The 22,071-nt window shown below is 48.3% G+C and overlaps 1 protein-coding gene and 1 long non-coding RNA gene across 4 annotated transcripts in view; both read right to left on the reverse strand.

The window, feature by feature from the left end:
• The window catches only part of LOC141974117 (transcription elongation factor SPT5-like), a 29,124-nt gene extending 13,488 nt beyond the window's left edge, over positions 1-15,636 (reverse strand). Inside the window, exon 1 of one of the 3 annotated variants that reach the window (XM_074933426.1) lies at positions 6,806-7,152. Coding sequence is in view for 1 of the 3 variants with exons in the window: in XM_074933424.1 (XP_074789525.1) it covers positions 2,670-2,777 (108 nt within the window). In the remaining 2 variants the exon portion in view is untranslated. Of the gene's footprint in view, positions 1-2,669; positions 3,520-6,805; positions 7,153-15,516 lie in introns of those variants that run through there. The other 2 variants (XM_074933424.1, XM_074933427.1) reach the window with 2 other exon arrangements.
• Positions 1-22,071, reverse strand: part of LOC141974119 (uncharacterized) — a 165,815-nt gene that overhangs the window by 127,809 nt on the left and 15,935 nt on the right. The window lies entirely within an intron of this gene.

Raw genomic sequence — 22,071 nt, forward strand, 5'->3', positions numbered from 1 at the left:
AGGAAAGCACCAAAGCTTATATGGGAAGTTAAACACCTTAACTGGTTACAAAGGCTGGGACTGTGCATATCAAATAGTGCCAGCAGCACACGCAAGCTTTCCTTGGGAACATTCAGCTAAACTAGGACACGGGGAGATAAAGTTCCAGACTTACAATGGAAGAAACCTCTTTTCCAGAGGGTTTTCTATAGGCGTGCCCATACACACATGCGTTGAGACAAAAGATCAAAGCTTTAACCACAAAACAGAGTTTGACACGTTGGTTTAAACCGTGGACAGTGCATATACACATCACTTGTAGCACAAACAAAACGATGCCAAACTGAAGTCGCACAACAACAGCCTTTCTATTTCTATGGTGAAAGATAATGTCGAGACAAAGACAACGCAGAGGCCCTGGATGCTTTGATCTTACCCAGAAGTGCTCTCTCCTACTGTCTTCATAACCCGCAAAATCCAAGCCGTTAGTTCAATACCCTCTTAAAAAGAATGCATCTTCCTAAACACCCTACATCAGTGAATTATTCAGGCTACACTCAGCTGTCTTTCATTCAGACTGTACCTAGGCCTCGATTGACTGAGAACAACTGGATTAATTAAAGAATGAAAATAAAATTCTCCACTCTATCTAGAAGACAGCAAAAAACTGCAGAAGGTGCAGGAAAAGAATATAGTGACTCAAAAGAGTCAGGGAAAAAATATCTAACTGAAACTTAAAGACTTCAGTCTGTGCAGATTGCCTAAAAGCTGACTTGATTCTAGTGTGAGAACCTTCACAGAGAGAAAATACCCATTATTCAAAGCTCGACAATGTGGCAGAGAAAGACACAACAGGCACATATGGCTGGAAGCTACATTTGACAATTCTGACAGAACTCCGTAAGGCAGAAAACAATGCCTGGATAATGGCTTTCACAAAGGAGTTCAGTCCACAAGACTTACTGAAGACAGAATTGAGAAATTACTGAAATTTCATCTGCATAAAAGAAAGGGATCCCATATCAAAGGCCGCTTTTAATATACCAGGCGGAAGTTGTAAGAGACTCAAGGGCTGGAAGATAAAAGTTGGGAGAACTCAAATTAGAACTAAAGCAGGGGGCAGGGAGTGGAGGAAGTTCATCTAGGGAATTATCAGTCGAGAGAGTAAGAAAAGTTATAGAGAAAAATGTTAAGTTACTAACTCTTCTGACCCATTTGCATTAATACAGAGAAAGTTGTGCTTTAGCTCAACTAGATGATGATGCAGCTAAGGACAGTACTAGCCAGCAGCACTGCTGATGACAGCACCTCTGAACTTGGTGAGTTACCCATTCAAAATATTCCAAACATACACCCAAGCATTCACAAAAAATGGATTTCCTGAAGAGAGGAGAAGCCTGAAGAAACTCTTAGACTTCAGGAGTTACCACCAAGCTACCGATGCAGATACAGCTGGTGGCTCCCCCTCCTCACCAACACATGACATCTTACTGATTCAATCCATCAGCGTGACTTTTATCGCAGGTGTCTCTCCAGCAGGACTACACCAAGTCCAGCAAGTTTAAGGAGATTTCTCACCTTCCCTTGCAAAGGGGAGACCATTCCTTTCCCCCTTCCTCCACCTGAGCAGCAAATACCTGAAACCCTCCCTGGCTCATCTGGAAACTCTATTCCCACCCGAGCCCGGGAGCACTGCCTCTCCTCCATGAGCTACACAGGCCATCTCTCCAGGGTCAGAGTCCTGAACCTGGGCTCTGGCACCCCTCAAACTGAAACTGCTGCAGTGACAGCCTGCCTCCCCTCTCCCAAAGGGAGGACACAAAACGCTCAAGGGGAAACCAGTAAAGGCCCACAGGAATGAATTCTGCATTTCGAGGAGAACCGAAGCACCAGTGCAGCACCGACTATTGCCTGAGCACAGCTGTGGCGGTTTGACCTTGGCTAAACGCCAGGTACCCACCAAGCCCCTCTGTCACTTCCCCCCCTTTCCCCCTGTTTTTCTCAACAGGGCAACGAGGGCAAAGAAAATAAGAGAGACCAACCCTTGCGGGTAAAACAAAAGCATTTTTAATAGAAGCACAGCGAAGCAAAGGTCCGCATGTGGAAGCAAAAAACCCAAACAGATTTATTCTCTCCTTGCCACGGAGAGGCGCTGTGGGGCCTTCTCAGGAAGCGGGGCTCCCATACGCGGAGTGGGTGCCTTGGAGGAACAAGGGTGACCCCCCCTTCCTCCTTTCTCCCAGCTTTATGCTGAGCAGACGTCACAGGGTCTGGAATATCCCTTGGGTCAGTCGGGGTCAGCTGTCCTGGCTGTGTCCCCTCCCGAGATCTCGCCCACCCCGTCCCACTGGGGGGGAAATGTCCGAAAGAGCCTTGGTGCTGTGTAAGCACTGCTCAGCAGCAGCCACCACACCAGGGTGCTGCCAACTCCCTGCAGCTCCCAGCACAAACCACAGCACCGTGGGGCTGCTGTAGGGGAAAACCGATTCCAGCTCAGCCAGAGCCAGTACAACAGCTCAGAAGGAGCCAAGGGCCACCCAAGCCTCTATAAACATAACTAGACATCTCCGGTTTTGTAACAGACAGCAACACAGGGGAGCAGTATGCTCCGCAACACAGCTGGTGTCTTACCGCTACCCAACATGAATGAGTAAGCTGAGGAAACTCTACAAACCCAGAGCAATCCTTACACTTAAGTCATGTTGCCTTCCAGAAGTGTAACCACCCTGTTGCTGAATCCTGTAGGCAGAGCTCCAGTAGGACACTACAAGATGCACACTTGTCCTTTCTGCACTCATTGAAAACAAAAGTTCTGGACTTATCCAAAATTTCCAGGAACCACTTTCAGGTTCTTGCTTTTCTTCCTCCCCCCTTTTAAACGGATGATGGACACAGCCAGTTCCTTCGTCCTGCACAGGAGAATCTTGATGAAAACACCTTTTTCAGCTTTCGGCTGCTGCTACGCAAAAGCCAGCAAGAACGTAGCCCAGTTATATCCGCATCGGGATTTTAACAAAAACAATCCACACTGCGCTCGGCTCCATCTGAAGAGTCCTGACGCATCAGTCCCCTGCTGCTTCAGGCTTTTCCCCTGCCACTGCAGCAGGTCTCTGTTGCACCGAGCCTAAGTTTGTAAAGGTGTCTTCTACTAGGCACTTGGACAGCAGTGAGCTTAATCTCACAGCTACATTTTAATAGCCGTTTCTATGGCTATAAAAACCAAGTTCAACACAATAAAACGGCTATCACACTACTGTGGAAACTGTAAAAAAACAGCCCCTGCAAGACACTATCCATTGCAACAGAGAACTGATGCTGCAGAGCAAAAAGCCTAAAGCGAGGGGAAAATGGGGTGAGGGGAAGAAGTTTTTATCTCCTACGGTTCTTCTCCTCAGCATTTCTACAAGAGAAAACAAAATCAAAATCCTCCATTGCCTTCTCAGGAAAGCTTATGGGGTGGGGAAGAGAGAAGAAGGAGTTTTAGGCTTTTTACACATCAAACCTTGCTCAATTTATTTTTACTTGCCATCACCTTATTTGTCTTTCAGTCCTTCAAGCTGTCTCCAACGGCAAGAACTGCAGAGAAAGAGCACAGATACAGAGTCAAATAATCCCCAAGGAACTTGTTCTGCTCTCTGACAAATAAGAGCCAGAGAGAAGAATCACCTGCTAAGAGCCACGTTTGATCCACCAACACTTTCTCTGCTTCACAACAGCCAGGCGATTGCAGAAATTGGAAATACGTGACATCTTTCCTCAAGCTGTATCGTATTCCAGAATGAATGGAAAAACCTAACCATGGAAGCGGGTCAAGCAGCACTGAATGCATTAGAAGAGCGGCATTTTGCAAAACCAGGGGGAAAACTGTTTACCCAAAGTAGCGAGAAATCACACGCGTCGTGCCGCTTTCAGAGGAGTGACAGAGCTGGCTCGGCAGCGAGCCTTAACAAAGAGTCACTGCCCGGCTCGCTCCGGGTGCCGAGAGCCCGTCTCTCGCCATCGGCCCCTTCCCCAACCAAGGGGGTTCCCTGTCAGCCAGTTACTGCTAACCTGGTGCTACAAGAAAAAAATATTTGAACTCTCTTTTTTGCCTGTTATCTGCCCAGCATCATTCCAACTATTGCCGGAGAAGAGGTGAAGCACGTGGTGCTGGTAGCCCAGGATAGCCCGAGCCAAGGGAGGAGGCAAGAGCCAGCAGGTCAGTGCTCCCTCTGCACTGCCCCACTGGAAGCAACACCTTAAGAACCACCACGTCCCTCTAATGATTTCTCAAATGTTTGTACTTGGCAAGTTCCAGCTGCTACCACAAGTTTCTGCTAAACTGGGCAGAGTATCTGTCCTCCACAAGCACTTTTACCTTAAAACATTTGTTTTCCCACAGTAATGGAGTACTCTACTCATTCAATGCTTTCAAGACCTCCACCTCCAAACAAAACTACTATAAAACCCCAAACTGATAGTTAGCGCATTGTACGCTCATTTCCCGTCCCCATGTCCACGAAACAGCTTGTTTTTAATACATGCTCATCCCATTCCAAAACCTGCCAGCTGAGGACGGAGCGTGGGGAGGGGGCAAGTATTTGTGCCATTTTCCTGTAGGCACCCAACTTACTCCTCTCGATGAGGAGCCTTTGGTCTTCTGAAGAAAAAACAACTTAATCTTTAAAAATCTTTCATTAGTGTCCCAAGAGCAAAACCACGTTGCTGCATGGAAAAGTAACAACAAAAATGCCTGCCGTGTGCAGACGCAGTAAGGAGGGAAACACAGTGGTAGAGCCCAAGGCTTCACTAATGTTCACCAATATTTTACTTTCTATTAAGTTTACTCAGCCATTTCTCAAGGCCATCACCACCCTACCCATCTTAGCAACACTGGAGCTGGTATTCAATTATCCTATTGCCCCTCCGCAAAACGATTCTGTATTTTCTATACTCCTTATGCAAATGTTACGGAAGCACCACAACACCATTATACAAACAACACATGAACTCCTCACCTTAGAGTTTATACCTCAATGCAAGAACAGCTCCCAGATCAGCACGCTGCGTTAAAAGATGGTATCACGCCCGGACTGTACAAGCATACACAGTTACCCCAGTATCTGAGATATTCAAGACCTAATCCTGTTAAAACTTCTCCCAGTGTTCAGCCAAGAACAGGTCACCTTCGCGTGCTGCAGCCGCGGAAACCCGCAACTGTTTCATTCAGCCCAAACTGTACTTTCTCTATTTACAGCACAAACCTGAACAACTTCAATCCCTCGGTTATCACAGTTCAGTAAATAAACAGAGGCCTCTTCTGCAGCAGACGCGACTGATAAAAATCTGTTCATAAATCATTTCAAGAATACATTCAACTAGAAAATCAAACGCAAGCTGAACCCACACAAAACTTCTAAAAATGCAAAAAGGACCATCACTGAGTAATTCTCTCCTCATATCCAGCTGTATCTAGTCCATGCTTTCTTTTTTAGGAATAAGAATTCCCACCCCACAGAGCCTGAAGCGAGCCATTCCAGCACTCCTCGAAGACTCACTTGCTTCTCAAAGAAGGGTTTTTCCCCCAAATAAAACCCTGCTAACGGAACACTCTTCCCATTATGCGGGCAGCACACGCTGACTAAATGAGTGACGCCCCATGGACGCTGCAGGCAAGATTACAAGGCAGCACTGGTTTAAGGAAGGCTTTGTTCCAGTCCCATGAAGCCCTGCACTGTGCTACCTGCACCGGCATCCCAGCAGCGTGACTCAGCGGGAGAGAGCAGATCGGACTAAACCGAGTCCAGAGTCCAGTTCCCATAGTCAGCCTTTTAGAGACACGCCCAGACCTTCTCTATGAGCCAGCACTAAGGAAATTCCCTCCTCTGTCAGCACCTTACCAGTCCTGGGACTCTTTAGGGCAGTAACGCTTAGCCTTAAAGCCAACGCAGATGTCCCCATTACCCAGGTCAAGGTCTAATGCTTTCTTCAATCCTTTTAGACTCTTAGTTACAGTGAAACACTCAAGAACAACACGAACAAAAAACCAAAGCAGAATATAATCAATACCAAAACAATATTTGGCTCTCCATCACAAGTTTGGGGTTGCTGTTGCGTCCCGTTTGACTCACACACTACCGAAACTACTCCCCAAGAAATACTTCTGCACCACAAAAACACCTGTTCTCATCTCCAGCCGCTCCACTTGTGAGCAACAACAACTGCTTTCTCATCAGAAGAGCTCAAGAACTGAAAACTCTGGGAAAGGGATCTGTATCCACTGCTTCAATCCCTTCCAGTGCTGTGTCACAGGTCACTAAATCCATTTTAAAAAGGAGTCAATGCCAGCTGCTGCGTTCGTGAGCAAGTCCCAGTCTCACAGGAGTTCCCAGTTGCTCTTCTGCACACTGCTGCCGAGCGCCGGGGAAGTGGTTGTCTTCACACCCAGCCGTTAGTGAGCAGCATCAGAAGAGACACCAACAAATGTGCAGAACAGAACTGACCAAGCTGACAGAGGGGTCAGAAGACAGATTGGCAACAACTGCTCCGACAGGCTGCCGAGGAAGGAACCTGTTAGATACTGCCATACCAAAGACATACCTTCTACCGAGTAACTCTGATTGGAAATGGGAGCCCAAATACCTCCAACATTAAACTGGAAAAGCCACAAACCACTTTTTTTTCAAACCAACTTACTAAAAAAACTATCAGTAAAACCACTGTTATACCACTTCCCTTTACACAGGAAACTTCAGAGATCAATCCACAGGAAAAAAAAACCCAATCAAAACCAAAACCAAAAAATCCACCAAAACCAAACACAAACCACAACACAAGACATACCAACCTCAGATGGAAGAAAAGAAGTCTCTCAAGTCTGCTTCCCCTAAGAGTCTTGGTCAAAGAGGCATCAGCAAGGCTGCAGATTGATGGAGACACAACTTCACACCTACTAGTCACAGTAAGAAAAAGAATAACAGGCAACAGTCAGACAGTCCAACAGCACGAGGTGGATGAGGGTCCGTATCTACCGCACGTGTCCTCTCTTAGTGAAAGGATTCAGCCTCCACATACCGCAAATGAGCAAAGAGAGTTTACGGTTCCTTACTGGAGGAAGAGAGGACAACAGAGCTCGTATATTTGCCATTTGCCCCAGCTGTAAGTCTCCAAAGATAAACACGATTTCCCATCAATGTGAAGGGTGAAACAGGGGTGGCCAGGTGAGTAGGCAAGAAGGAATTCCAGCAGGGACAACAAGACAAAGTGATGCCTGCAAAAAACTGGTGGGCATTTGTGTCTAAGGACAAAATAGGAGAAATAAAGGAAACAGCTTGGAAAACATTAAAAATTAAGAAGCATATGACAGATTACAAAACATGCAAAGAAAAATAAACAGGTAGCAAGAAAGCTTTCATGTACAACCGCAGACACTTTTGGATCATAACCAGGTTTTGCTGAAAAAGATACAGAGCAACAGATGTTGCTACAGGCAGAGCCCGCAGCCACCAGGCCATCCAGCAGCCAAGTTCACCAGGCAACATCGCCATCGCCTCGCGTTAGACAGAGCACACCACAGGCTCACTACAAGCATTATGTTCTATATATTCAAGCTCCAAGCGAGCCATAGGTTGGCCGACACAAAACAGCAAAGGTGTTAACGGGCTCCCACGCAGCCCCAAAGCAGCAGGAAAACAACAAAGAAACCAAGAGGGCAATCTTTTCCAAGCCAGGCTGCACTGCAAGGCAGAGGCAAGGACGGAGCGACTCCCAGCTCGCCGTACGACGGCAGTCTCCACAGCACTTCAGGGGGGAGGAAGCATGGGCTTAGTCGTGCCTGCAGCTGGTCCCTCCTTCAGAGTCACGGACCAACAGGAGGCCCAGGCAAGGCAACCGAGCTGGCGAACAAACCCTCTTTTAGTTCTTTCCCTTGCCTAATAAACAATAATAATTAAAAGGAAAACTCCACCCCCTGCCACCTGGATGCTACTTTTTAGTCACATGCTCCTATTTTTGGAGAATAACATGACATACAGTCAACAGGAACTGTAAAGGTTCCCCCAGACCCTTAGCTATAACTTTCCTGACCCAAGTGCCACACTTAACCGCATCTCTACTTAGCCATTACAGCTGCAGTGCATCCCCTCCTTTAGAGGACAGTATTTACAGGCAATTCCAAGTCACCGCCTCAGTAAGCCACGGCCGTTTCGGGGTCATGATTTGTTCACTGAAGCCATATGCACAGCAGATTTGTTTGAAAGCAAGCATCCTTTTTAATTGTTCACCATCTGCGCCAAGGCCTGGAAACTCAAATTATCATCAGCTCTGCTTCCCTCTGGCTCAGCACTGAGATGTTTCCCGTTCCGGGGCCCACTACAGGAACACCTTTTACATTACCAGTTGCTTTCACTTCACTTCATCGCAGCCTTCGCTACAGACAATACCAAACACACGCTAGGCGGAAGCAGAAGCCCCTCCTCAATAAAAGCACCCAACTACTTTCACTGAACCATTCCCTATGGCCAACATTTTTTCCTGCACACCAGCTGGCACTGTTAAGAGGATGCTAAAGGCTAAAGCATCAGCTGGAGGCAGGCAGGCATGCCACTGGAGACACAGGTAACAGCAGAGCTTTCCATGATCCTGGATCCCGTCCCCTCCCAACAACTCCCTTCAGCCTTACGCAGGTACCACCAGTGCCACGGTTTGCCATCTTACGTCTTCTGAAATCTTTTATTTTTTTTCATTCCACCTATGGAAACCAGGAGAGCCCTCCTCTATTAACACAGCGCAGTTGAAAGTCCTCGAGTGAGGTTTCGGTACGGCCCGGCATCATCAGCTCCTTGCCTGGGATCGGTTACCTCCTCCTGGGACCCACGGGCTACTCAGCTACGTTCCCTAAACTGATGTGATTTTATTGCATTCCACCTCAAATTGAGTGATGTCAGTACTTCCCTGCCTTGTTCAGAGCAGAAGGAGAAGGCAGAGCAAACACAAACACCAAGGGCCGGACTTCCAGAAGGTACGTGGGTGCTCGAAGAGGCTCTTGGGCACTTCGCGCTCCACACGCTCGCACCAATCCCAGCGCCCACCGGCACTGGCAGACGTGCATTTTCAGGGCTGCTCGGGAGCTGCGCCCCCAGCAAGCTCTGCCAACAACCAGTGAGGAAATCTCCACGTCCAGCCATGAGGTTCCTCCACGAGGAAGACAACTCTCCACGATGCCACCAACGATGCCCTCCACACACGGGGCTCCTCAGGCACTCCTGCTTTACTACAGTACGCTCCCAAAGCCCTGCACCTAGCTCAGCTTGGGAGCTGCTCACACAGGTTTTTAACCTCAATATTGATTAACTCCTGGAGTAGAAACACGGAACTGACACAGCTACTGCAACAGGAGAGAGGTACAGAACAAAATGCCTTAAGAAACCAAGTGCCTACAAACAGACACACCCATTACGGACACTTTTCCTTCCAATCGCCTTCATAAATTACACAGCAAATCCTGGATCACTTGCTGGGGTTTTCGACTGGGTAACAGAAAGGCATTTTGGTACTCCAACACCCTTCGCTAAAATCAGCCACCACAAACCTCCAAACACATCTTATAGAAAGGTCTGTGCTAAAATAATACAAACAGCACTTAAATAAAGCAGCAGGGCTAAGAAGTATCACTTAAAAAACCAAAATTCAAGTATCAACTATGGCCAACAGTTACTTCAGTTATTCATCCCTCGGTTTTGTTATTTAGACGGTTACACGATTACACATAACAGTTCTCCATGTAATTATTTCAGGTTAGTTGCAAAGCTCTATGGAGCACAAAAGTATTTCCAGAGAGATTTCATATTTTGCTGGTGAAACTGAAATTCAGCAACTGCTGCTTCTTGTGTTACAATTCCTTACATCAGAAACCAGATTTAATGCACACATTACATAAACACGGGAAGATAAATATGCTATAAATATAAAAATGCTTTCGCAACTGCAGCCTGAAAACGTAGATAAAGGTTCATAATTACAAGAATTATCTGGGTTTGAACATTCTTTTGGTTTAGATAGGGCATGATCTCAACTCCACCACCACCCCAAGCTAAAGGGGGGAAACATTCCAGGAACTCATTAAGGAGTTCATTAAAGCATTATTCAGAAAATGACGATTGTCAGAAGAGCCCTGGGATCTTCCACAGGCCAGAAAATGGAATTTAAAATGTTTTTAAGTTTACAAAAAAGACATGCTAACTTCTCAGGGGTCCATCTCCCAGACAAAGAAGGCCCATACAGAGCAGCCCATGTTTTTCACACAGATGGTGAGTAGCTGCCATGGAGTTTTGCGTGACAGTTTCACACCTGAAGCAAGAAGAGCAGAGCTAAGACTGACAGCTTTCATAGAGCAAATACTTTAAAACTGGGTGAGCACTCGTTCCTCAGTTGAGCTTCAACTCATTAATGTAAGTCAGCTTTCAGCTATTTATCTGAAGTTGGACACATCTACACCTATTTAACAAGATGCATTGGACTTCAGTCCTGAAGGACCACCAAAGGATCAGACAAAGCACACCCTGCGTGCTCTCCACAGCCAATACTGGACAAACTCCAGAACGCAGATATTCCAAAGAAAAAATTGTTGCAATGCTTACGCCTGTAGTTGAAAGCTGACAGAAAGGCTTCCTGGAGAAGCACCAGTCTAAGGTGCAGCCAGTTTACTTTCCCCTTTCCTGAAAGCTCTGCCTACGTAGAAAGGAAAATGCAGTTCTAATACAAAGTCTAAATTTAACAACGCATCAGCGCACCTAAATCGAGCCTTTGTGGCAATAAGAGACAAAGAGGAAAACTACAAAACCCACTAAGGTACTACTAGAAATTCAGGCGGAAATTCAGAAGTGGTTTTCCCCCGGAACTAAGACTAAACCAAAACCATTAAATCGGGACCTTGGCCTACTGTCACTACCATACGTGTGCACGATAGAGTGTAAATCCTTGTCTTGTGAAAATTTCCCCTCCCCCTTTATTTTCTAGGAACAAGAGTGTTAATTAACAGCTGAAAAATCCCTAAACTGACTGAAAATTACCTGCAGAGGTAAATATCTGCAGAGAAAACTATCTGCAGAGATAAAGAAATACTCTGTATTACACCATAGGCAATCACCTGCCTACAGGAAGCGTGTGCTCTGGGAGGAAGGGGAAAAAAAAAGGATTTCTGGTAAATCCCTACAGAAATAATTTCTCAGAACAATCCTGGTTTGTAATGTTGTCAATGACCTGGACAAAAAAAGCAAACAGGAGTACACGCTTGCTTCTGCTTATCCGGTATCTTTATCCCTCTCCAATCTGCTGCTTGTCACAACCGTTTATTGACAGAGAGCAATAGCGGCTGCTGAGTAAACTGAGCGAAATCAAGCACATGCCTGCAGTCAAATTCAGGTCGTCCATTCAGGAAGAAGTGTGCTTCATCTACCAGTCCCTTAGCCCTGCTTCAGGGGATGCCAGGAACGGGGAAGCATCCCCTCACCAAGCAGGGAATTAAAAGTATACCAACAAAAGTATATAAATATAATCTTTAAAGTATGTTAAAAAGTATATAAAATACATTAATATATACTTTTTATAAATAAATGCATATAAAAATAAAACTCTAATCTGGGCATACAGTAGGGTATGTCGTCTCTAGGAGACTGAATCTGCTCGTGCTTTCTCAAAACGGTAACACACCGATAACTGCATCGGCAAATATTGCATGGGCATTTTTACTCCATCAGTCAGGGATGTGTCAGCGCACGGTCCTGCTGTCAGTAGCCATCCTGCCCTGCCAGACAGCCCCAAACCTCTCTCACAAGACAGCATCACTAAAATGCCTCAAAAATTCCTTTTTCCCCAAGACATTTTCTTCCCTGCTTTAAGGCACAAACATGCAGGCACAGGATCACCAACTCTCTTAACAAACAAGAGTCTCCACATGCCACACCACCCCCCGCAGCTGTGGAGTATAAATCTGGCATTCCACAAAAGCCTCAAATCTGCCCTGAACCACCATGGTCCTGCCTCGAGCAGCAGAAGCGAAGCAGCACCGCTTGGCCGTCGGAGTTCCTGTGCTTTCAACAGCACCGCTCCTCCCAAATTCCTGTCCCCAAAGAGCCATTACAAGGGCAGAACTCAGTCTCCAAACTTATGTATCATGACCTAAGTATCACCGCTTGGTCCACCAACCCGTTAGAGCCCCTCTCTAGTAATAAAAAAAATACATATATCTCTGCGTACCCGGTTTGAAGACACCTCTGTACACGCCTTTTGAAAAGCCGGATGGCTGGGATCAGTCTTAGAGAGGCACTAAAACACCCAAACCTCGAAATGTGAAACAGGATGGACTTTGGCCAAAGCACCGAAAATCGGGCTGGTTATCATCTGCCCTGTCTCAACACGCAACAAAAACGCACCGGGAACAAGCAAAAACACAGCAACTCCCAACTGCTGTGGCTCACAGTAGAACTGGTTTAGTTTGTAGGCGGGGGTTTTTGCTTGGCTTCTTACTGCTTTTTGTCTTTTTCATGAATGCAGGTGCGGACACACACCCTACACAGCACAGAGCGCATCTGAGCGGCTGTCAGGACACTGGCTAAGCACCGAGACCCACAGGTACTGTCTCAAGTACTTTGCAGCACCGTGCCCACTCGGGGGCAGCGTGAGCGCACCCTGATACGCCACCGAAGTGCAGAAACTGTACGTATACAGTCGGAGAAGCAGCGACTAGTTTCACAGTGCTAGTGGCCTGGACATACACGTTATCCCTGACCCCACACAGGGCATTAGGAAGCACCTGCCCAGGCATCCCATGCTGTCCTGAAGCAGCAACACTCAACCAACAGATGTCCAGCCCTTTCTCCATCAAGGCTTTGAATTTAGAAGCTGTCCAAAGGCAGGAGCACTCTGCCTGTCAGGCAGAGCCCGCACGGGCTTACTGATCACGCACGGGCACGACCATCCACGTTCTGCAGTGACTCATTAAGAGCAGCAGAGCAAAGTCTGAGTCAGCAGCCTGAAAATTAACAGGATCTCACACAGAGCACGAGCCCCGTGGCAGGGAAGTTCTCCTGCAGCTCACCATGCACAGACACAGATGGCACTAGTTTTCTATCTCACCATTTACCAAAAAAAACGGATTAAACCATCACACTAGTGGTCTAATGACTCCATGTCTGCATACACCGTTGAACACAAAGGCATTTTAAATATGGCATTTGCAGTAACTGCAGTAGCACCGGTCCCACCTCTCACTGGAGGTTCAAGTGCAAAGGAGAAGGGCCAAACCACAGCAAAAGCCAAGAGGATCAGAAGTTACTAGAGCAACTTCAGCTGTCCCCGAAGCGCTATTCAGGTTCACAGACTTCCTAAAGCAACTCACTACGTCTCCTCTCCACTGGCACAAGGAAGAACACCAATACTACGAGTTTCGTGTCACGCAGAAAGCAGGAAATGGGAGGCTGAGCAGCCACACTCCGCAGCCGCTTGGGACACCGCGGGTACAGAGCGGACAGAAGCAGCTCCTGGGGCTCTCCGAAAGCCCCCGAGGTCCCTGCTGAGGAAGCCATACACCCACGTGGCCATCTCCCCCCACCACAGCCCTCCCCACCGGCTCGGGGCGAGAGACGGAATAGAGCGCCAGGCGCTGAGACGAAGGAGAAGGATACGCGGCACCAGGAGCGGCAAAAGGCTACTTCAGCTCAGCTGAGGGGTTCCTGTTGCGGACGGTTCCCCAGATGTTACTCCAGTAACGGCAGCATCCCAGTACCTCCACCCCCGTTCCTCATCCAACCTCCCCGCGCGCCGAGGCCTCAATTCTCTCAGGAAGCGGAGCTGAGTCACGCTCACCACTGCTTGCTCAGACAGTGCCCCTGCACTACGCAGCAGCGCTCCTCGCTTTAAGGCAGTAAGTTCAGTTTACCCACATGCTGGACACCCACCACCATCGACAAACCCCACCGTGCAGGGCGGAACGGGTCGAGCAGGAGGAGAGATTCTTAACACACCTGCATCCTACCACAGTTTCGGTAGAGCTGCGTCACAGTAATTTCGTCCTGCTGCATCACAGCCAGCAAATCCTTGGGACTGGAGATGTGAAGCAAGTCGAGCTGTGCACAGGCACACACTAGTCAGGAGCTGGGAAAAAAAAGGGTCTATTTACATATTACATATACACCCGTGCATATTTTATATACACACATTTTGTACACATACACACACAAGTACCTCTACATGCACACAGTTCTGAGCTCCCGCCACTGCGACACAAGTAACAGAAGCGACAGTAGGTACTTCCCTGTTATTTCTGCTCCAGTGAAGCACTCACACCAAGTATACTCCATCTATGTATCACTGAGACGGCAGTTCAAGCCATGATCCTCTTTGGGAACAGGCACATGTTCCTGTTCACTGTCAGACAATACTGACCCAACACCAGACTCCAGGTCTGTGGCAAATACTCCGGAAGGAAAAACATTCATACGTTAGGATGTTCAGCTTAATTTAACAGTGCCTCCTCCATCTCTGTTTGGGACTGTGTAACTGCTGCATCAATTCTCCACAACCTCAAAGTTTCATAAGCAGCCAAAACTAAAACAGCACAAGTCTCGCAGTGTACAGAAGCGCCCGTTTTCAACAACACAAAGACATGTAAAACACGTGTAACCAAGCTGAATATTCATCTTCCTCGGGAGGAAACCAGCAACACCGAAAAGAAGCTATCCCTCCCAAAACAGCCTCTAACAGCACGGCACCGGCCGTGAATCACAACGCTCAACTAGCTCGAAACCAGATTTTATCCCCTTGCAGCACTACAACTACTTTCCCCTCTCACACCCCTGCAGCTCAGCAGAGAAATAGCCTGAGTTGGCTGAGGAGCATCTTTGTACTTGGTAACGCCAGCACATCCTAGGCGGCAACTGGGTCACCCCAGTCCTTCAGAAATACCCTTCCCAGCCCACACCACCAAGCAGGCTGTTGGGAAGACCGAAGGAGCGACTGCCAGCTGTAGCGCTTCTGCTTGCCGGTCGTGTATCCTGCATCCTCAGCGCTGACACTGCTCGCAGGTCTCACGCACCGGACCCAGCCGCCTGTCACTGACAAGCCATGCTCTCACGTTCTAGGGATGCGCGCCCAGGATTTACAGTTCCTTCCTAAAAGCCACCTGGGCTCTACTCACACCCAGAGACGCCCTGCTTCCTGCTCACGCTGCTTCCACAAGGCTTAGCTGGGGGTCAATAGGAAAAGCAAGCTGCTCCTCACAGCCAGCAGAGCCCAAGAACCGCGGCGGACACAAATCAGTAATAACAGAGTGTTCTTCTCCGTACCCCCTAAACAAAGCTTCCGATCAAGATGAAACCCTTCCAAGGCCAGACGGGCCCCTCGGCACAGCCCCGCCCGCAGCCACCCGAGGCCGGGGCCGTTTCACTCCCGCGGGGATGTTCTCACCGCCGCCGCGGAACAACCCCCCCTGTCTGCGAGGGACGGAAGAAGCAGAGCGCGAAACGGCTCCGCGGACAGCAGCGCGCGGGGGAAAGCCCTCACCTGCCCGAAAATCGCACTCCCTGCAACAGGAAGAGCCTCTTCCCTCGGCAGCCTCACAGCCTTCCTCTGCCGAGGATGAGGGAGCCGCGGGCATCGCCTCCCTCCGCCCCTGCGCAGCTCCCGCCGCGGATCCGGCGCTGGAAGCGGATCCTGTTCAGCTGCCGCCGGGGGGGAGCAGAGACCGCCGGCAAAATAACTGCGAGGCCTCTTCTCTTCGGGCAGAGCGGCCGTCGGGAAGACAACCAGAAGCAGGAGGAAGAGGAGAGGCAGCTTCTGGAGCGAGGCTGACTCGAGCGCGGGCTGCCCGGCGTCTCCAGACGACTTGTCACCTCGCCCTCGGCAAAGCCCCGCCGGGCGGGGGCTGCAGCCGGCGGGGCGAGCCCGGGGACACCGGCCCCCGGGGGAACGGGGGAGGCCCGCGGCAGCGCCACAGGCGGGAGCGGGGCCGGGAGGGTCCTCACCTCCGCCGCGTTTCTCCTCCCTTCCGGCGGGAACCCGGCGGGTCACGGCGCTGGGGAAGGGGGAGGCGGCCGGGCCGGGCGGGGGGGCGAGAGCCCCGCCGCCGCGCCGCCGTTTTCCAGCCGCGGGGCGGGAGGAGCTGCCGGCGGAGCCCTGCGGTGCGGGCGGAGCCAGCGGCCTGGAGCCCCGGCCGGCCGCCGCGGGGGAGGCGGGGGCTGAGGGGCGGCCGGCCCCGGCGGGAGCAGCGGGGGCCGCCCCCGCTGCAGCGGCCGCCCGGGCCCGGGGGGCGGAGGCGGCCGGGGGGCGCCCCGCGAGGGAAGGGGCCGGAGCCCCCAGCCACCCCCTCGTCCTGCCGCTCGTCCCCGGCGCTCCGGAGGGGAAACGCCGGCCGGCTCCCGCCTGGCTGCCGCACCGAGGAGCGCGGGCCGGGGCGGGGGCTCCCTGGCAGCCTCCCGAACGCTGCTCCCCGATCCCCGCTCCGCCTGGCCTGGCTCTGCCCCGGAGCTCCTTCGGCTGCGCAGAACCGGCTCTCTGGAAAGCCGGCGGGAGCTCCCCTCAGTGCCGCCTTGCCAGGCAGACCCAGCAGGAGGACCCCGCTCTCCCTCGGGACGCTCCTGCCCAAGGAATCGCCGCTTGCTTGGTTGGTTTTACCCCCGGCCCCGAGCCCTTCAGCCACCTGGCCCTCAAGGATGTCTGTCCGCGTCCTTCCCGGAGATGCGGCACTCAAACGAGGCCTCTGCTAAGGTTTAAGGGCAGCCGGCTCTCCGCGTGTGGGAACTGCCGTGCCGAGGAGCGCACCGTTCCGAGGAAATCCTCCCTCGGCCGTGAGGGTTAGAAAGCTTCCGATGTCTAAACCCAAACCCTAGCCCAAGCTTAACATCATCACCGGGCTGATCCGAGTGTGGGACAGGCGGTTGTGGGGGAAAGGAGCTTCCCGACCCCAACCCTCATACTCCTCCTAATTCACAGTGCAGAGATATCCCAGTGCTGGTTGTCTAGAGCTAGGGGAAATGGGGGTGGGATAGGACTGTTACATCGAGAAAGGAAAAGACTTTTCTTTTCCCCCAGCAAACAGAATATACGTTACCCACACCTCCTGAAAAATATTCGTCATTAAACCGTAAAAGGTTCGGGCTGACACGTTTCACGGATCTCAGGCACAGTGTGTTTCTTCACACTGTGCATGTATGTTTTTCATTTACAAAGAGGAAACTGAAAAATGCTCCTTTCCGTAAATTCAGACAGTTTTGTCATCTTGTCATCTCTTTGGGTTCTCACCTTATTTTTTCAGTGCATCCCATCACTGAATCGGAGGCACTGCTCTTGGAGCAGAGAAACATTCCTTTTCATAACACGAACTCCGAGAAACCCAAAGGCAGTATTTGGCCATGAATGAATTGGAAATTCTTGTCACAGAGACTAGGAGTATCTTCTGAAGAGGATGAATGGAGACAGAACTGTTACCTCGCATGAAATACATTTGCAATAAATAAGAGATACTCCCCAAAATGTACAGATGCAGTCCAGTTATATTTCATACTTGCTGCGTATGACCACAAAAGAGGAATGTGGGTTCCATCTCACTTAAATATCACCGCTTTCTGTAATTTTTTTTTTTCATTGTCAGGCCCTGTTGGTAAATTCAACATTTTCAGTCAAAACATATCCGGTTATTCTACAGACACAAAGCAAATCCCTCTTGGAAATATTCCTCCTAGGAGGTAATGTGGAGGGCTTATAAATTATATAATAAATAACTGGTTTGCTTTTCTATTAAAGATATTCTGTTAGAAATGTTATTGCTTCCGTTTCCGATACTCATCATCTCTTTTTTCTGTACAATTTTCATTTGGGGTGAGTGACCTCTATGCTCTAGCTCATTTCTTTGAGGAATGGCTACCTATGTTCCATCTTTGGGTATACACAAAGGAAAAGATTTTTATATCTGAAGGAAAGACTCTTTTAAAAATTACTATTTTTTTACAGTGTGTTGCTCTTAATCAGAATGGAAAGAAAAGTTTATGCATTTCTGTTACAAAAATGACTTCAGCCTCGGGCTTACATGTACCCGATACACGCATCATCATCTTGGGGATCTCTCACAGACCAGCGTGGACAATTTTCAGAGAGAATTAAGAAGCCAAAACTGAATTTCCTTGGACGTTCCTCTTGGCTTCAGCCAGCCAAGGCGTGGCTTTTGGAAACCTGGACTGAAGTCTGGCAAGAGCTAGAGGGAAGTTTTGTTCCCTTCCAGGCTTTGCCCAGGTGTTTCTGAAGTATGCTCAGCAATCTTTAATCTTCCTCTAACTTTTATTTTGATCACCTACAGGTGTGTTTAAGCCTTTCCTCCAGTAGGATGACATTTGGGATAACCAGCATGCTGGATGCAGGACTCCAGTTGCCAGCAGAGGTATTCAAAGGCAACATCTGAATTTATAGAGCTGCTGTGACGTTTACTGCATTCATTGCACTGGTGTAGTATCTTTCCGAGGGGTTAAAGAGAGCGCCTCTCCTTCCCTTCTGCTGACTCTTCATCGGCATTTACTTCCTTCTTGCATCTGAATTTTTGTATTTACAGATTATGGGACTACTAGGAATATAAAGGCTGATTAATTACTTTTGAGTTCAGAAAGGAGATAAAGATTCTCAGTTCAGAGAGGAGATAAAACTATTAATTTATTACATAATATTTTTAATTAAACTGTTTATGTTTTAGCCTAAAAAATGTGGCTTTGTTGCATGTACTGAAAGTGGTTGTTTCCTAAGTTATGTTCCTTTGGAAATACTTCAGAGTGTTCTTGCTGTGTTATACTGAAAGTGATACAAGGAACAAGACAGCTTCCCTGAGCTTGATGTTTAAATGCAAATGTGTGAACATCTCCCAGTTACTCTGTGTAAATACCCAAGGGTTGCCCAAGTGATGTGTTTTAGGAGGGGTATGATTATCATGGATACAGCCTAGCTTTTACCTTGGTATATCATCTGGTGCTCTAGAATAAAAAAAAAAAAGTCTGAGTTTTACAGTACTACAATAAATGTAAGTGGCTTCATTTCTGCAAAAGGGGGAAATCTGTTTTCTGCCCGTGCCAGAGCATGAGATTTTACGTTCTTCAGAGAAAAAGTGCAACGAGATTTTACGAGGAGTCAGTCTCTATCCCTGTGTGCTCTGCACAAATAGAATTTACATCAGTGGTACGTCTTGTGCTGTCAGAAGCATCGCAGGCATCACCATCAGTAGTGTGTTTGTTTGATTGACAGTGTGCATCTTGGACAGGGGCGGATAACTAGTTAACTTTGGACCAAGGGTTGCCTTGCTAACGAGAACTTTCTCTGGAGGGTGGTGAAGCAGTGAAGCGCTGCTTATGTATTTCCTGGAACAGAAAGTCCCAATAGTTGTTTACAACCTTTTCTGGAAACTATGTCCGTTTTATAACATTCAGAACTGATAATAATTTTTCTAAACCAAGCCGTATATTCCTGGAATCTGAATGTTCTCAGAGAGAACTATTAGCAGTAAATTCTCTCAGAGTGTTATACAAAAAGTTATTAGGCTGCTTGGTTTTTTCCAAGGGAAACATTATCAAGTGTATTACTGGGAAAGGAGCAAAGCTTTCTTTCAGTGACTGTGAGATGTTTCCACCTGATGATTTTTATGATGCGTTACGATCAATAAAACAACTCAGTGTATTTCACAGTGGAAAATCCAGATTATGACCATTATCAAATCCACCACTGCTAGGACAGTCTCAGCATCCAGGCAGAGACCATGACACGGCTTAAAGTGCCAGCAGTGGTCACCAAAAGAAAGGGTCGGAAGTTCTGGGCAGCACTTTTAGAGCTGCCGCCTTTGTTCTCTCAACCCCGGCTCTCTGAAATCCGTGGAAAGACTCACGTTGGCTTTGGTGGGCTTTGAGTCTAGATCAGCTCTTGAGCGAACACGTTTCAGACTTTAGATCTCTCGATCTCAAGCACTAAACCAACCCTGACAAAATGTTTCTGGTTTGAACAAGGTGGCAGGGGCTGTTCCTGTGGCCTATGGTGTTGTTTTCATCTGGCTTTGAATGCTGCACTTCAATAAGGAAGTACTTTGTCCTTCCACTTTCAGGTGCCTACCTTTGAATCACCTCAAAGGCACGGAAAGAATGCTAAGACACTTTTAAAAGGCTGGAATAGATGTATGAAGCGGAGTTATCACCCAAAGGCCATGGGATTTTTTGTGCCAGCTTTTTTTGGTTTGGATCGTGGGGTTTTTTACAGGGAATTTTCCTTACACTCTTCCCCTCACCAAAAACCCCAAATGTTTAAAATGTCATTCTCTTCAGCTTCAATCTCCCTGCTCTCTAAGAACCTCTACATCAGTCAGAGGAGGAAGAGAAACCCATTAACGAGGTGAATGAAGCAGGACGAGGCCTTCCAGGAAAGGAGCTTCCCGCCTCCGCAGAGGCGCGGGTGCCGGGGCTCAGCCCCTCCTCGAGCGGTGCGGAGCCCCTGCCCTGCCTGCTGCAAAGCTGGGAGCTCTGTGGGAGGCCACGGGGCTGGGCTGGGCCACCAGGGGCCTGTGGGAGGTTGCCAAACCTGGTAAAGCATTTAGAGGGAAAATGTTTGGCGAGACTCCGGTCATGCCAGTAAGTGCCTGCGGGCGATCCCGCCTGGAAGGCAGCAGCCGGCTCCGGAAGGCTTCTTGGGTCCCAGTCGTACACCACGGGCACCTGCTGGGAGGTTTTCAAGGGCGTACCCCAGATGCCATCACCAGCGGCCTCTGCTTACACAAGGGAGAATGGTTTCCACAGCCACACTGCCAGCCCCTTCATCCCACCGCCTGCAAATACCACCGCTGCCTTCAAATGCAAAGGATGAACGTTCCAGTCTAGAAAGGGCCGTGCTTATGCGCCCACCAAAACATTCTGATTGTTCTTTTAATGCTTTAGAAACGGAACTTCTAATTCAACTTCAGAGTAAGAAATAGCTTTCCTTGAACTCTTTATACTTCTATAGCTATCTGTCTTTAGATTGGACTGTCAGATACAAGAATTGTCTTGTAAAACTGTAGTTCCCCTTTAATAAGCCGCTCTGACGGGCAGTTATTCATGCAGTCTGCTCCGTGCCGAGTGTGTTTTCATGCTGGGCAGCCCTGTCCCTTGATTGCAGGAACGCACTCCTGGGAATCCTAAGTAAATATGAACTGGTATGTATGAAAGGATTTACTAGACCTTCCGCTGCTTCATGGATTGATTCTGTTCTTCTGCACTATAAAGACACAGGAGTTCTAACAAATAATATTTCATAATATTTCACTCCTTGGATTTTTAAGATTGCTGTTAGTATTTACTGTAAGTTATTTTGACAGAAATTGGAGACACCATGCATAAAGAATTTCTTCAGCAACAAATTGTTTGCTAATGTTTAAGTTTCAGGACAAAATTCTAAAGAGTTGTTAAAGTTCAGTCCTGGAAAAATGAGTATATGATACGGATGTTAACGAGGTGAATCCAATTCACTGTTCTAATTATTGCATTTTCAGCAGATACTTTCAGACAAACAAAAGGCATCGTGGTACTGAATGTTGTCTTCAGGTCTGGCAGCTTTCAAGGAGCAATTCAGATTATTTTTATTTTTATTAGATAAGAAATTTCTCTCAAACTGCTCTACTTGTAAAGAGTTGGAGCCTGGTTGAAGCTAGTCATCTGGGACGCTTGTGGCCAGGGGAGAAAGAAGACAGCTGCAGAAAGCACTCATCCCACTTATCTCAGATGTATCAGGACGGGATAAATCATCTCCTAATGGTGCCCTTAACTGGACAGCCTATATAGACTGTACAGACTCTAGAGCAGACAACTCTTCAGGTACGGACACTTAGCAGTAACTGGAAATCCTACGGCATGAATGTCTACGTCTAATGGTAAAAGATTTTCTGCTGGGGGGAGATTTATGCAACCAGCATGTCATCTTTAGCCTAATAAAACAGACGTTGACTCATGATTAAAAGAAGTCTGATCTCGCTCTATATAGACCCGTGTATACTTAGGCCATACCGAGTTAAAATCTAAAACTATGTAAAAACTATGTAATAATGAAATGCCATTTTGCTCTTTGGCT

This window comes from Athene noctua, unplaced genomic scaffold (genome assembly GCF_965140245.1).
Source record: "Athene noctua unplaced genomic scaffold, bAthNoc1.hap1.1 HAP1_HAP1_scaffold_31, whole genome shotgun sequence".
Lineage (NCBI taxonomy): Eukaryota > Metazoa > Chordata > Aves > Strigiformes > Strigidae > Athene > Athene noctua.